The 12485-nt window shown below is 38.6% G+C and overlaps 2 protein-coding genes across 10 annotated transcripts in view; one reads left to right on the top strand and one right to left on the bottom strand.

The window, feature by feature from the left end:
* Positions 1–777, bottom strand: part of camta1a (calmodulin binding transcription activator 1a) — a 388633-nt gene extending 387856 nt beyond the window's left edge. For 2 of the 9 annotated variants that reach the window (XM_028016520.1, XM_028016579.1), the window contains exon 1: positions 228–550. In XM_028016520.1, coding sequence (XP_027872321.1) covers positions 228–252 — 25 coding nt within the window. In that variant the 5' untranslated portion in view covers positions 253–550. Of the gene's footprint in view, positions 1–227 lie in introns of all 9 variants that reach the window. The other 7 variants (XM_028016504.1, XM_028016540.1, XM_028016564.1 and 4 more) reach the window with 6 other exon arrangements.
* Positions 778–2205: 1428 nt separating this feature from the next.
* On the top strand, positions 2206–11566 carry dnajc11a (DnaJ (Hsp40) homolog, subfamily C, member 11a). Its single transcript, XM_028023778.1, has 16 exons — positions 2206–2360; positions 3701–3830; positions 3972–4045; positions 4660–4761; positions 4845–4970; positions 5055–5177; positions 5297–5370; positions 5449–5638; positions 7223–7308; positions 9321–9437; positions 9741–9896; positions 10022–10091; positions 10323–10380; positions 10617–10759; positions 10872–11001; positions 11119–11566. The coding sequence occupies exons 1-16, from the start codon at positions 2289–2291 to the stop codon at positions 11142–11144; spliced, it is 1677 nt and encodes a 558-aa protein (XP_027879579.1). The 5' UTR covers positions 2206–2288; the 3' UTR covers positions 11145–11566.
* The last annotated feature ends 919 nt before the right edge of the window (positions 11567–12485 follow it).

Below are 12485 nucleotides of genomic sequence, written 5' to 3'. Positions count from 1 at the left end.
CCAATGAGAGCTAATATTAGCTGGCTAGTGATGTCTCCACGTTTCAGCTGCCTCTGTGTGTTCGGAGGAAAACAGCGGCGCCGTTCTCCGCCGAAAAAATTTTCTCTCCACTCGTCTCACGCTCGTGACATCCCCGCGCGGAGTTGCGGCCGCTCCGTAAAAAAAAATACCCCCACACCACACCGCGGTCACACTGTTAAATTTAATCCCATTATATTTCTTCTTACCTTCCGGCTTGTTTTCGGCAGCCATTTCCCCTTCACGCGCAACATCCTCCTCCTTCCTCACGACCGTGGGTACCACGCGCGTGCACGGCGAGGACAGCACGAGGAGGGACCGGAGCGGCACGCGGCGAGTCGGTCCGACCAAGGCGAACTTACTATTGGCTGCAAGGCGGTGAGTGACGGAGGGGCTCCGAGATGAAAAACAACATCTCTCCTCACCTTGGCACCTCCAGCTGGGATTTTGTTCCCCCCGTTTATTGGTTGTATTTTGAAGGCATTTCTGAATTAAGCTGCTTTTAATAAAACTGTGGGTAAAAGAAAGATAAATAAAACTATATCCGATGCTTTTTGAATAACCTATTGAGTCAAAACTAGTTTGAATGTTTTATTTTGAGGTTGTAGGTTGTCAATCCAGAGACACCAAACTCGTTAGTGTCATGGAGTAACAGGGTAGGATCCCTTCACTAGAAAAATATTCACCTTTCTTAAACATGTGAACAAACTACAGTCCATATAAAACAATAACAAATATCGAAACTCGACATTTCTATCTGTCTGACATTAAATTAGACTATATTTTTCCTACTTCTATTTTCTACAGGCTACTAAAATACATGTAGAGTTTGCTTTATAGAAGTTTCATCACTTTTGTGTAATTCAAAAGTTGACGTGTTACTGTGCCATTTCAGAATTTATGAAATCCCACATAATGATGCCAGAGCTTTTTAAGCTTCTGATAGGTTTATTCCAAATATGAGTTAAATGGTGTCATAACTGTGGATGTCACTGGAAAGGATTTCTTGACATCCACTAGTCTGCTTCATCCTTGAGTACATTTGACAGATAACTAAAAAATGCCACTTTCATCTGTTTAAACAATTATATGCAAGAAGAAACAAAATGGGAATTTCCAGTCATTATTCAATTCAGAAAGAAATACTGGATGTGTCCCAGAGGAGAACATATTTAGGTCCATAATGTGCTTATTCACCCCTGAATAAAAACTAAAGACCTCTTGAAGAGGCAGGATGAAGCTGGTGAGAGTATTATTATATTGCCATGTTTCACATGCAGAATGACAAGCAGGACACAGAATGAAAAGGTAAACCAAAAGAAAATGTACAATGCAGGGAAATTTGGCCCTCTGAGTTCGGCACCGTCTTGAGGACAGTGTAGGAGTTAAGAGGCATAGAACATAAAGAGGGATGCTTTTGACAAGAGAAATGGATCTGAATGGAGAATCTGCTGAAGGCTTGCATTCTGGAGGAGAGTCCAGTCGGAGTCGAACAGATGGTTTGTAAAATATTGTGTGTTCATGAACAGGGAGTGTTGTAGACTGGGCAAGCAGATGGTGACTTGAGAATGATGGAGCTGTTGTGGACAACCATGGAGTGGTGGAAACATTTGGTGGAGTTCTGACGTTTGGTTGTGGAGTCGAGAAGCTGCAGAAGACAGTGAGAGTCCTCAATATGGGAGGGACTGAAACTACGTGAAATGTAGTGAAAAAAGACCTTTACAATAATGCAAGGCCACCAAGAGGAAGAAGTTATATTATAGCTGAAGCTCTGTATTAAAGGGTGATGTATGCAGTTCAGTTTAGGTGGTGGTGCTGAAAGAACAGCTCCCTTGCTGCTTGCATGACCAGATATAAGTCATTGCAGAGATTTTAACAAGAAAGGAAAAGGTAAATACAAATACGTGTATACACCCAATATCACGGATTTTGTTGGACTGAAACCTGTCAGCCACTGTTTTAAATGTCACAAAAATAAAAAATAATAATTTATTGAACACTGACGTCATTAGAACCCCCCAGACCCCAAATATTTTCTGCTTTATTAATCTTTTTAAAACATCTGGTACAAAAGTAGAGAGTTGTCCTGTTTTCCGTACAAACGCGCCTGATTGCGAACTGACGTGTGAAAAAAGTTGCTTGACTTGAATGTGTGAATTTCCTTTCCCTTTTTAATTTCTTTCGCTCCTGCCACCGGAGGGCGACAGACAGCGCAAGAGAGCCTTTTCTGCGAGGGGAACGGCACGAAGTAGAAATGACCGGGCGTAAACATGGCGTCTGCCTTGGACGACGATGAGATCTGCAATGATGATTACTATTCCCTATTAAACGTTCGCAGAGAGGTACGGGATACACTTGTGACGCAAATGATTTTTTGTACTGATGCATACATTAGGTACTCTTTAGTTGCTCTAAAGCTGATAGCCAACAGTTGCTCGTTGAATGAGATGTATGTGACAAGGTAAGCTAGCTTGTGACCCACGACATTGATTAGTGTGCACTGACATTTGAGTTAGAAGCCGAACAAGACTCTGTGTGGAGTATTGAGTTAAAGTTTGGTCAGCGTGAATCGTGTTTTGTGGAAGTAAGGTAGAAGAGTTCCCTCTTACTATGATAATCTGGGGGCTAATTGACAAGATAGTTTCAGTTGTCATGGATGTGCTAACTGGCTAGTGCTACAACTCTAACTGTTAAGCTCCAACATGCTTACAGAGTGGATGTGATAGTTTATCTGTGATGTCAGAAAGTGTTCGTTCATGGTACTTTATTTGGTCAGCTTCAAGTGAATGCTATTAAGGTTTGACTTATGGTCACTGTGTTCTTTATGGTTAGAGATGTGATTCTTTAAGAAATACCACTATAATTACTCACCTCGTGTGTTTATTTTCTGGCAAGCAGGTGGCTGTAGACTCAGTACTTAAGATCGGTTTTAGATCAGATCATTACATTTTCAAGTAAATTATTATAATTGTGTCCTGACATTTCTTCCATAGTACAACCTGTTGCATTACTAAGAATTTAAATGTACAAAGACACACAAAGCAAATTATGTTTGTCTTATGAAGCAATAATTTTGCAAAACCAAAAAATTAAAGTATGTTGATATCTAACATAAAAAATATTTATGTTAGATATCAACATACTTTAATTTATCTAACATAAATAATATTTATGCTAGATAAATAGTATCTAATGTGCAAAGCTAATGTGTTACTGCTAACTTGACAACAGTTTTGATCATCATTATACCAAAAGTCTTACTTTTAAAAGCAAACTATCATTGAAAAGTGAAATAAATACACAATATTGGTATCAAAATATTGAATTATGCAATAGTACTATGTTTCTAATAACATACATGGAATACAAACCAGCCAGGGCATACTATATACAATATAATACATCTCCTCATTAGTACAGCGGTGAGTATCCCCGCCTGTCACGCGGGAGACCGGGGTTCGATTCCCCGACGGGGAGTGAAGTTTGTTTCAGGTCCCTCTTGAAAATGAGATCTAGATCTCAATGGGGTTTACCTGATTAAATAAAGAAATATTATTATTAACTATCTGGGAAAAACTCAACTGAAAGCTTGAGGTTGCAAAGTTGCTACTTATTGGTGTCACTAAGATGTTACTTAGATCAAAAGTCTCATTATGCTCTTACACTCTGTGGTCCGCTTTAGGCCACCCAGGAGGAGTTGAAAGCAGCTTACCGGCGCCTGTGCATGCTATATCATCCTGACAAACACCGCGATCCTGAGCTAAAGCGACAGGCTGAGGCTCTTTTTAACCTTGTACACGAAGCTTATGAAGGTAGGTCAATCTTACAGTAGTATTTTCTCTTCAGCTTAGCCTAAACAAGCTTAACCTAATTTTGACTGTTTTGATTTACTTATACTTTATATAATTCAGAAATGCTCACAAGTCTTCAATTATTTATTTATCTTGTTCTAGTGCTTAGTGAACCACAGGCACGAGCTATCTACGATATCTATGGCAAGCGAGGGCTCGATGTGGATGGATGGGAGGTAAGTATTATAGATGGTGTAGTGGCAACAACTCTAAAAAAAGGGGCAAAAAATGTATCTAGAAACAATAGTCAGACTACAAGCAAGAGAAGTCTACTGAGAACACTATGACAATATCTTAATAATTTTTTTAAAATACTTCATATTAAATTTAATTTTAAATGCCACTTGTACATTGTTTGCCACATATAAACTTGTCCAAATGCCAACAGAAAATCATTTCTTTTTTGAAAGATTGTAGATTTCTACTTGGAGAGCTTGCACCAAAAATTTAACTCGCCTTCAGTAATAATAGATGTTAAAGAACCTTACAAAACTTATTTTCACTTTAAGTAAATTGCCTGCAGAAGTTGGTTTGTATTGCAAAGAAGGATAGCTGCCGTTCAGTAAAACCACGACTGTAATTATGAACAAGGTTTCAGTATAAGCTCTCTTTTGCAGTTTAGGTCAATTTTGACATATATGTTTATTAATAAGAAATATGAAGATGTTTTTTTTTTTAATAGCAGCTTTAAAAGCATGATGTGACTGTGCATCACTTTTTCTTCAAGTTAGTTAGCACTTAGTTATTGTTTGCATTTGCTTTGTATTCAGTTCCTGTCCTCTTCCTCCAGGTGGTGGAGAGGAAAAGAAGTCCTGCTGAGATTCGGGAGGAGTATGAACGCCTTCAGAGGGAGCGAGAAGAGAGAAGGCTTCAGCAACGGACCAATCCAAAGGTGTGTGTACACTAAGATGAAAACCTCTCTTTAACTGTTGTAGGTTCCTTTGTGTGCAACACTAATCAATAATCACTTCACAGGGAACGATAAGTGTGGGCATTGATGCCACAGACCTTTTTGACCGGTATGAGGAGGACTACGAGGATATGGTGGGAGGCATGCCACACATAGAAATCAACAGGATGCATATATCACAATCTATAGAGGTACATGACTGGCCTATCTGTTGTCTGTCTTTGGCTGTCAGGAAGGTGTTTGATCCTGTTTTTCCTCTCAACGTTCCTTTGCAGGCTCCTCTCACTACAAAAGACACAGCCGTTTTGTCTGGCTCCCTGTCTACCCACAACGGGACTGGAGGTGGCACTATTAACTTGGCTTTGAGAAGAGTTACCTCAACTAAAGGGTGGGGTGAGGTATGCTTCATTCTTTCTATTTCTGGTTATGTTTGTCACAAAACAGTTTTCTACCTGTCTTTTAGGAATCATGTTGATGTTTGAAAATCTGGAGTGTTTTTCGTTGTCTGTTTACGCAGGTAGAGTTGGGGGCCGGAGACACTCATGGACCTCTCTTTGGAATGAAGATATTTCGGAACTTAACGCCTCGATGGTATGTTTAGCAAAGTAAAATCCTGTTCGAAGTTGAGTCACAGCAGCTCCAACGATCTTTTGTTTTGCTTTGTCTCAGCTTTGCAACGGCTCAGTGTGGGCTCCAGTTTTCTTCGCGGGGAGTTCGTCCTGGGGTGACAACGGTGCTGGCTCGCCACCTCGACAAGAACACAATGGGCTATCTGCAGTGGCGCTGGGGAACCCAGTCCTCCATGAACACCAGCGTAGTGAGGGACACAAAGAGCAGCCATTTTACCATCGCAGTCCAGGTTAACAAGCAATTCCATTTACCTATAAGAGTATATGCATGTGTGCTGAAATGCAACAGTTTGGATTTTAGAAAATAAATCATTCCTGAGTTTTTCCCACCTTTTAAAGTGACTTATTACAACTTTATTAAAAAACAAACTGAAAACTCTAAAATAACGTGGCTGCATAAGTGTGCACACCCTGAAGCTAAACTTTGTTGAAGCAGTTTTGATGTTGTTATAGCACTCTATCAGCATAGCACATCTTGACTTTGTAATGTTTGCCCTCTCTTCATCCAGTCTGTCAGACTGAGAGGCATCTCCTGTGCCCAGCCCTCTTCAGATCCCCCTACAGTTCCTTAGTCGACAGCCTGAAGCTCTCTACTCGGAAGCCCGAAGCTCTCCACTCATAAGAGAAGAAGAAAATAACTGAAAAGAAAGAAACTTATTTCTAAGCAGAATAGATCTAAACAGATAAATTGTCCACACTGGGAAAACAGCAAATCTTCTCATAGATCGTTTCTGTAAAATAAGTATTGTTGGTTTTAGTCTTCTCCTGCTGGTCTGACCATTTTTTGTCTGATCTGCTGTGTGTTTGGCGCCATCTTCTGACTGGGGTTATTATTGTCCTACCAGCATTCTGAGCATACAGATCATGATAGTTTTATCTCACAGCCTTTGCAGTAGAACAGATAATGGAGTGCACTAGTAGATATGCATTTGGCTTGATTAAGGCTCAGTTGTAAAAAAAAAAAAAAGTCTTCAAAGCAGGATGATGCTGCCACCACCATGCTTTATTGTATTCTTTGTGGTGATTGTTGCCTTTGCACCAAACAAACATTTTGGAACCAAAAAGTTCAACCTTACTTACATCAGACTCTAACACTTTGTTTCACAAGCTTGTGGGAGACGTGAAATGTGACTTTGCTAAATTTAGCTGGGCCTGGATCTTTCTCTTTGTTAGAAAAGGTTTCCATCTTGCCACCTTATCCATTAGCCACTACATAAGAAGAATATGAAAGATTGTGACTTGTGCTGTACAGCAAGTACCTGCCAGAAATTCCTGCAGCTTCTTGAATTTCGTTGCAGGTCTCTTGACTGCCAGTTTTCATCTCGTCTTTTTGTTAATTTGGGAGGCCATCCAACTCTTGCCGATGTTACCTTTTTATAATATTTTCTCTCCTTCTTCACTGTGTTTTGTGAAATGTTCATCGCCTTAGAAACCCATCTCCTGACTAATGACAATGAGATCTTTCTGATGCTTTGGAAATTCTCTGCGAACCAGTGGTTTTGCTGTAATAATCGACTTGAGAAACTATTAATTAAAACCTACTGGAGCAGCTGAACTTTATTTGGCATTAGTCGGAGATACTTTAAATCACGGCAGGTGTGCTCTGACTCCTATTGAACATGAATTTTAATGTGGTGGTTAATTCTGAACACAACTACCACCCCTGTTCCAAGAGGGCGACACACTTATGCAACCTGCTCATTCAGCTTGTTTTTAGTTGATTTCTTCAGGTTATTCAGTGATTAGAAGTTCTTTATTTCCTCCAGAATCAACAATCTCCTGTTAAAGTTGTGCCAAAATGTGTGTCTCTGCAGCTTGGCGTTCCTCACACCTTTATGATGATGAGCTACCAGTACAAGTTTCAGGATGAAGACCAGACGAAGATTAAAGGCTCAGTAAAGTATGTTGTCAGAACACACTATATGTGACGTAATGCAGTTGTAAATTTATATGAAAGGTGAGAAAATTACTTTCAGAACCTCTTGAGGAAGTCCCAACAGATAAGTCATATTTGTTTTATAGATGATGTTGCAGAATTTTGCGACTGCAAAAGATGTCAGTATTCAAGTAACAGAAAATGCAACCCTTTCACAGACAGAGATTAACTTTTAAAAAGTAAAGTGTAATCCAAGTTGAACTAAATACACTTTTTGTTGCTGTTGTTTGGGACTAAACTTTACATCAGAAATAACGTAATGTACAACAACAGCAAAATATCCTCCTCCCCCCCCCACACACAAAAAACAGTTTCCTTTCAGCATTCACCAGGCAGGACACCACCAGGTGGCGCTTAATGAAACTCTTTCCTCTATTTAATCTATATCGGGGGTCTGCAACCTTTGGCTCCGGAGCTCTGGACTTTATACTTTCCATAATGGCTCTTAATAACTTTGGCTTAAAGTGATAAATAGCCAACTTGTGTTTTCTAAATTCATATAAATGCAGTTTTGTGCAGTTTTTCCAATGTTTTATTGCATAATTGCACTGAACGTACTGGTACACCAACAGTACCAGTAAAAAGAAACTGTATCCATTCTCTTTTTGCAAATGTTTTCTTTATTTTAAACCCCCAAAAATTAATAGTACCTTTTTAAAAATTACACTTTTCCAATTGTAGATATTTATAAAATAAACAGATTTTCTCAAAAGGTCATGTAACATTTGCAGCCCTTGATGAGTTTTATTTGGTTGGACTAAGTGTGAAAATTCCACTTTTGGATTATATGGCTGCAAACCACTGATCTACTGGGATTATTAAATTCCTGTTAATTTACCTGTATTATTATAATTTATATGGCAAGGCAGGCATATAAATTATAATAATAATTTATATCATATATTTTCATTTTCATCATGAAAAAATATGATGAAAAATTTGCACACTTATGATTTGAAACAACCTGAGAAAGGTCTGTCTTTAAATGCTAAGCATCAATTACTGTTTTTCTGTATAGATTTAAAAACCATCTTCCTCATTTAGTTTTATGCTTTGGTTCTTAACACATTGCATTGACATATGGGTGATGAATAAACTCACTATTCTTGCCCTACTCACCAAAAAGATGCCATCTTTGCCCAGTATTCATGAATTGTTTGTTGCTCATGCAAACTTTGACATATGAATTTGTGCAATTTGATGTGGAAAAAAAACCCCTTAATGACCTTAACCATCATCCTTTACCCCGAAGGCAAAATATATTATTGATTCTCTGACAGTCTTTTCAAGTTAAATTGTCCGGAGCGTTGTTATAAATATAACATGCAGGTTAATCTTATTAATTGGAATATTGTGTGAAACTACATTTATTTTAGAAATTCAATTTAAAAAATGAAACTCATTTATCACACCTAGTAAGATATTTTAATCATTTATTTCTATTAATTTCAATGGTTATGAAAACCAACAGATCAGTCTCTCCTAAAATCAGAATAAGAGAATTTATTAAAGAAATGTCAGCTTATTTTAATTTATGTAATGTTCAATCCTCTCAAGGCTGCAGTTATTCTTGTTGTTTTTGCACTTTTGTGCCACATTTGTTCCTTCTACTTAACTTACTAATAATATATTTTATACATCCCTCTATGAACAGATACTTTATTTAGCACTGATCTGGTTTGCCTTAATTTCTTGAAATATATCATTTTGTGTGTGTTTGAATCTGTATCGGTTTCACCTTTTGAATTAAATTACTGAACTAGATTAATTTTTCACTGATTTTGTAGTTTATTGAGATGCACCAGTAAACCAGAGCAAGAGCTTTTGTTTGGAGAATGAAGGCCAGTAGCATTTTGCATAAAATGGGTGACAAGTTGTAATCATCACATAGTTTCAAATGTTTTACCCAATAACTTGCAATCTAAACCTGAGCAACCCACATGTGGTGAGATGGTAACTCTGTTGTAATGTGACAGATCGGGTTTCTTTGGGACGGTGGTGGAGTACGGCGCTGAGAGGAAGATCAGTCGGCACAGTGTGGTGGGGGCCACTGTCAGCGTGGGAGTCCCACAGGGCGTCTCCCTCAAGATCAAGTGAGTGCAAAACCCTGCTCCACTTTATTTTATTCCCACCTGTTCTGTTTCCAAATGTTGGTTTCTTCTATTCCACTGTACTGTTACCATGGCACCTGAAAGAGTAAAGCCAAAACTGTCAGTCAGTGAAAGCATGTAGACATTTCCTATTTCTGCCTGCGCTGGGAGTTGTCGTGATAGATTTTCTCTAAGTTTTGTTTTCCAGAAGATGTGTAGAATTACCATGGAAATGGTTGATTTTAATTTACTATCTATGTTTCTATGTCCTCGATGTAAACGATAAAATAATTTCTCTAACTTCAGGCTGAACAGAGCCAGCCAGACGTATTTCTTCCCTATTCACCTCACTGACCAACTCTTGCCAAGTGCAGTGTTCTATGCCACAGTTGGACCTCTGGTTTTCTACCTCGCCATCCAGCAGCTCGTCATTCGGCCCTATCTGCGGGCCCAAAAGGAACAGTAAGTAACATTCCTGTTTGTCTTGGCTGCTTCATGCAAGCAGTCTTATTGGAGAGGACTCTCTCCTTTATTGCTATGGTCAGATTTCATGGCCTCATTTTATTTCTTCATTTTGTTTTATTCAGAGAGTTGGAGAAGCAGAGGGAGAGCTCAGCCTCTAATATAGCAAAAAAGAAACAGGAAGCAGAGGCTGCTGTGAGTATTTGACAGATTTATATGTAGTTGTGGTTCGTGTCCAACTTCACGGCGGGGTGCGAGATTAGAGATATCAATAAATGTGTCTGACTGCTGAGAAATATTTTGCCTATCAACAAGTAAGATGAGCAGATGAGATTGCGTTAGATAACATGCAAAAAAGTAATGGAATTTATTGGCTGCATATCTTGATATCTGACTTCTAGCTTTCGTTTTTTTCCACCTCTGAAGGTTTTGCTCATGCAGGAGTCTGTCCGAAGGATTATTGAAGCAGAAGAATCTCGAATGGGTAAGAACATTCATATTTGAGCAGTGATTTAAGTATTGAATTTTCAGTTACACTTTATTTCCCGAAAGAGTTTTTTAAAAGATTTTTTTGGAAGACTGGAGTCGGGACCAAAAAACATTCCTGATGCTCTGGCACCCTTCATGTCAGAATATTATAAATTAATTTTGTTTGCAAACTGTTGTCTGGTGACATCGTATAGCACCGCATTGTAATGTTATTGCTGCTCCTTTATTTAGGCCTCATCATCCTCAACGCTTGGTACGGCAAATTTGTGACGGACAATAGCAGAAAGCACGAGAGGGCAAAGGTCATCGATATAACTGTGCCACTTCAGTGTCTGGTGAAAGACTCCAAACTCATTCTCACTGAGGCCTCAAAGGTAAGAACTGTGGTTCAATGCAGGAACCTAAAGCAAAGCAGACTCAACAACTACTGTGTTTTAGTATTTACTGGTACAACTGATGGTGCATTACTTTGAGTTGTCTGTTCAGTCAGGACTCCCTGGCTTCTATGACCCCTGTGTGGGGGAAGAGAAGAGCCTGAAGGTGCTGTATCAGTTCCGTGGAGTCATGCATCAAGTCCTGTCAGGAGACACAGAACCACTCAGGATACCAAAGCAATGTAAGTTTTTCTGGATAGCACAACACGAAAGTATTCGTGTTTTGTTGTTGAAGGAAATTGTATTGAAGAAATTGTGAGGGCTAATTGTAATTTCTCTCTCCTTCTTTTTTATTCCAGCTCACAGGATTGATTCAGACACATAGAAGTGCTTGTTCTGACCAAAAAAGACTTATCTCTAGACTGTTGGACAGAAGATGAAGAGACCTATGTTTTAGATGCAACTTGGAAATCAGTCTTTGTTACCCAGAGATCATGAATTTACCTGTTTGTCCTGATGTTCATTTAAATATTGAGAGTGGAATAAGATAACAAACTGGATTTATCAGAACCAGTATCCATGGACGGGGTTTTGGGCTGCGAAATGTGACAAAAATTTGCTGCTCTCATCATAAATCAGTTCTGCCCTCGTTGGGATCAGTTTGGTTTTGGGAATGGCTTGCAAATTTTGACAGAGTTCTATGTACTTGAACAAAAACTGCAGTGCCTACTGGATCAAAGACATTAAAGTATCTCTGTTTATTTGCCATATTATTAAAATCATTCTCTCTCATTTTGCTCAAACTTACATTGTATTTTTTTTTTGTTTTATTCCATATTTTTCTATGAGAAAAGACTGAAATTACAATGGGTGATTTGAGTTGGATTTTGTAAGTCAACAACATAATAGCTTGAGAATGCGACATCAATTGCCCAAAACAGCACAATGCATCATGGCAGTTTAAGACAGTAGAGGTGGGTTGGTGTTTGGTGCGGTTTTGTTTTCGTAATCCATGTCTGTGGTTCTCTTTTTATGTAGGTTTGAAAAATACCTATCAGTAATCCATAGTGGTGGAGAGGTGAAGTTTCATGTGAGGTTATGAGCTGACGGGCCACAGTCCTTCATATGCTCCACTGCAACATCGAGTGATAATAACCTGATGTGTGAAGTTTTAAATTGAATAAATGAATGAATAATGTTTGTGATGCAAATACATAAATTCTGAATATTGCCTTAATCTATTTTTATGAAACAGTGGCTGTAGATAAAAAGGAAAACCTTGAAACAAATATGGGAAAGGGTTGTGATGTAAATGGGCTTGTGTTCTTACAAAAATGTCACCAGGGACAAAATATAAATATATTTTTTCTTAAATATGAAAATCTTTTACTGTTCTCAGCTTCAGACGGTTTCTCTGTTTTGAGATGTTTCCATCTGGTATAGAAAATACTCTTTCAAAGAGTATGGGTGTAACCAGAAAAGCATCAGCAAATTTGTAGAAGTTGGGATAAAACATTTTCTGTCCTTCCCAATATTCCAGGGGATTCTCCAGTCCACAAATGTTACTGCATGGTTGTATCCTGTCTTGTTGAAAGTACCAGCTTCTTAGACATTTTCTGAATCCTTAGGCTATTGAGCATTTCAGTTGTTGACTGATGTCCTAGATACCAATGAGTTAAAAGAAATGTATCTAGCTTAGGCAAAAAGTGTAAAAATGTGTATTATG

The sequence above is a fragment of the Xiphophorus couchianus genome, chromosome 1 (genome assembly GCF_001444195.1).
Source record: "Xiphophorus couchianus chromosome 1, X_couchianus-1.0, whole genome shotgun sequence".
Lineage (NCBI taxonomy): Eukaryota > Metazoa > Chordata > Actinopteri > Cyprinodontiformes > Poeciliidae > Xiphophorus > Xiphophorus couchianus.
The sequence above is the reverse complement of the archived record's forward strand: the minus strand, read 5'-3'. Positions and strand labels throughout refer to the sequence as shown.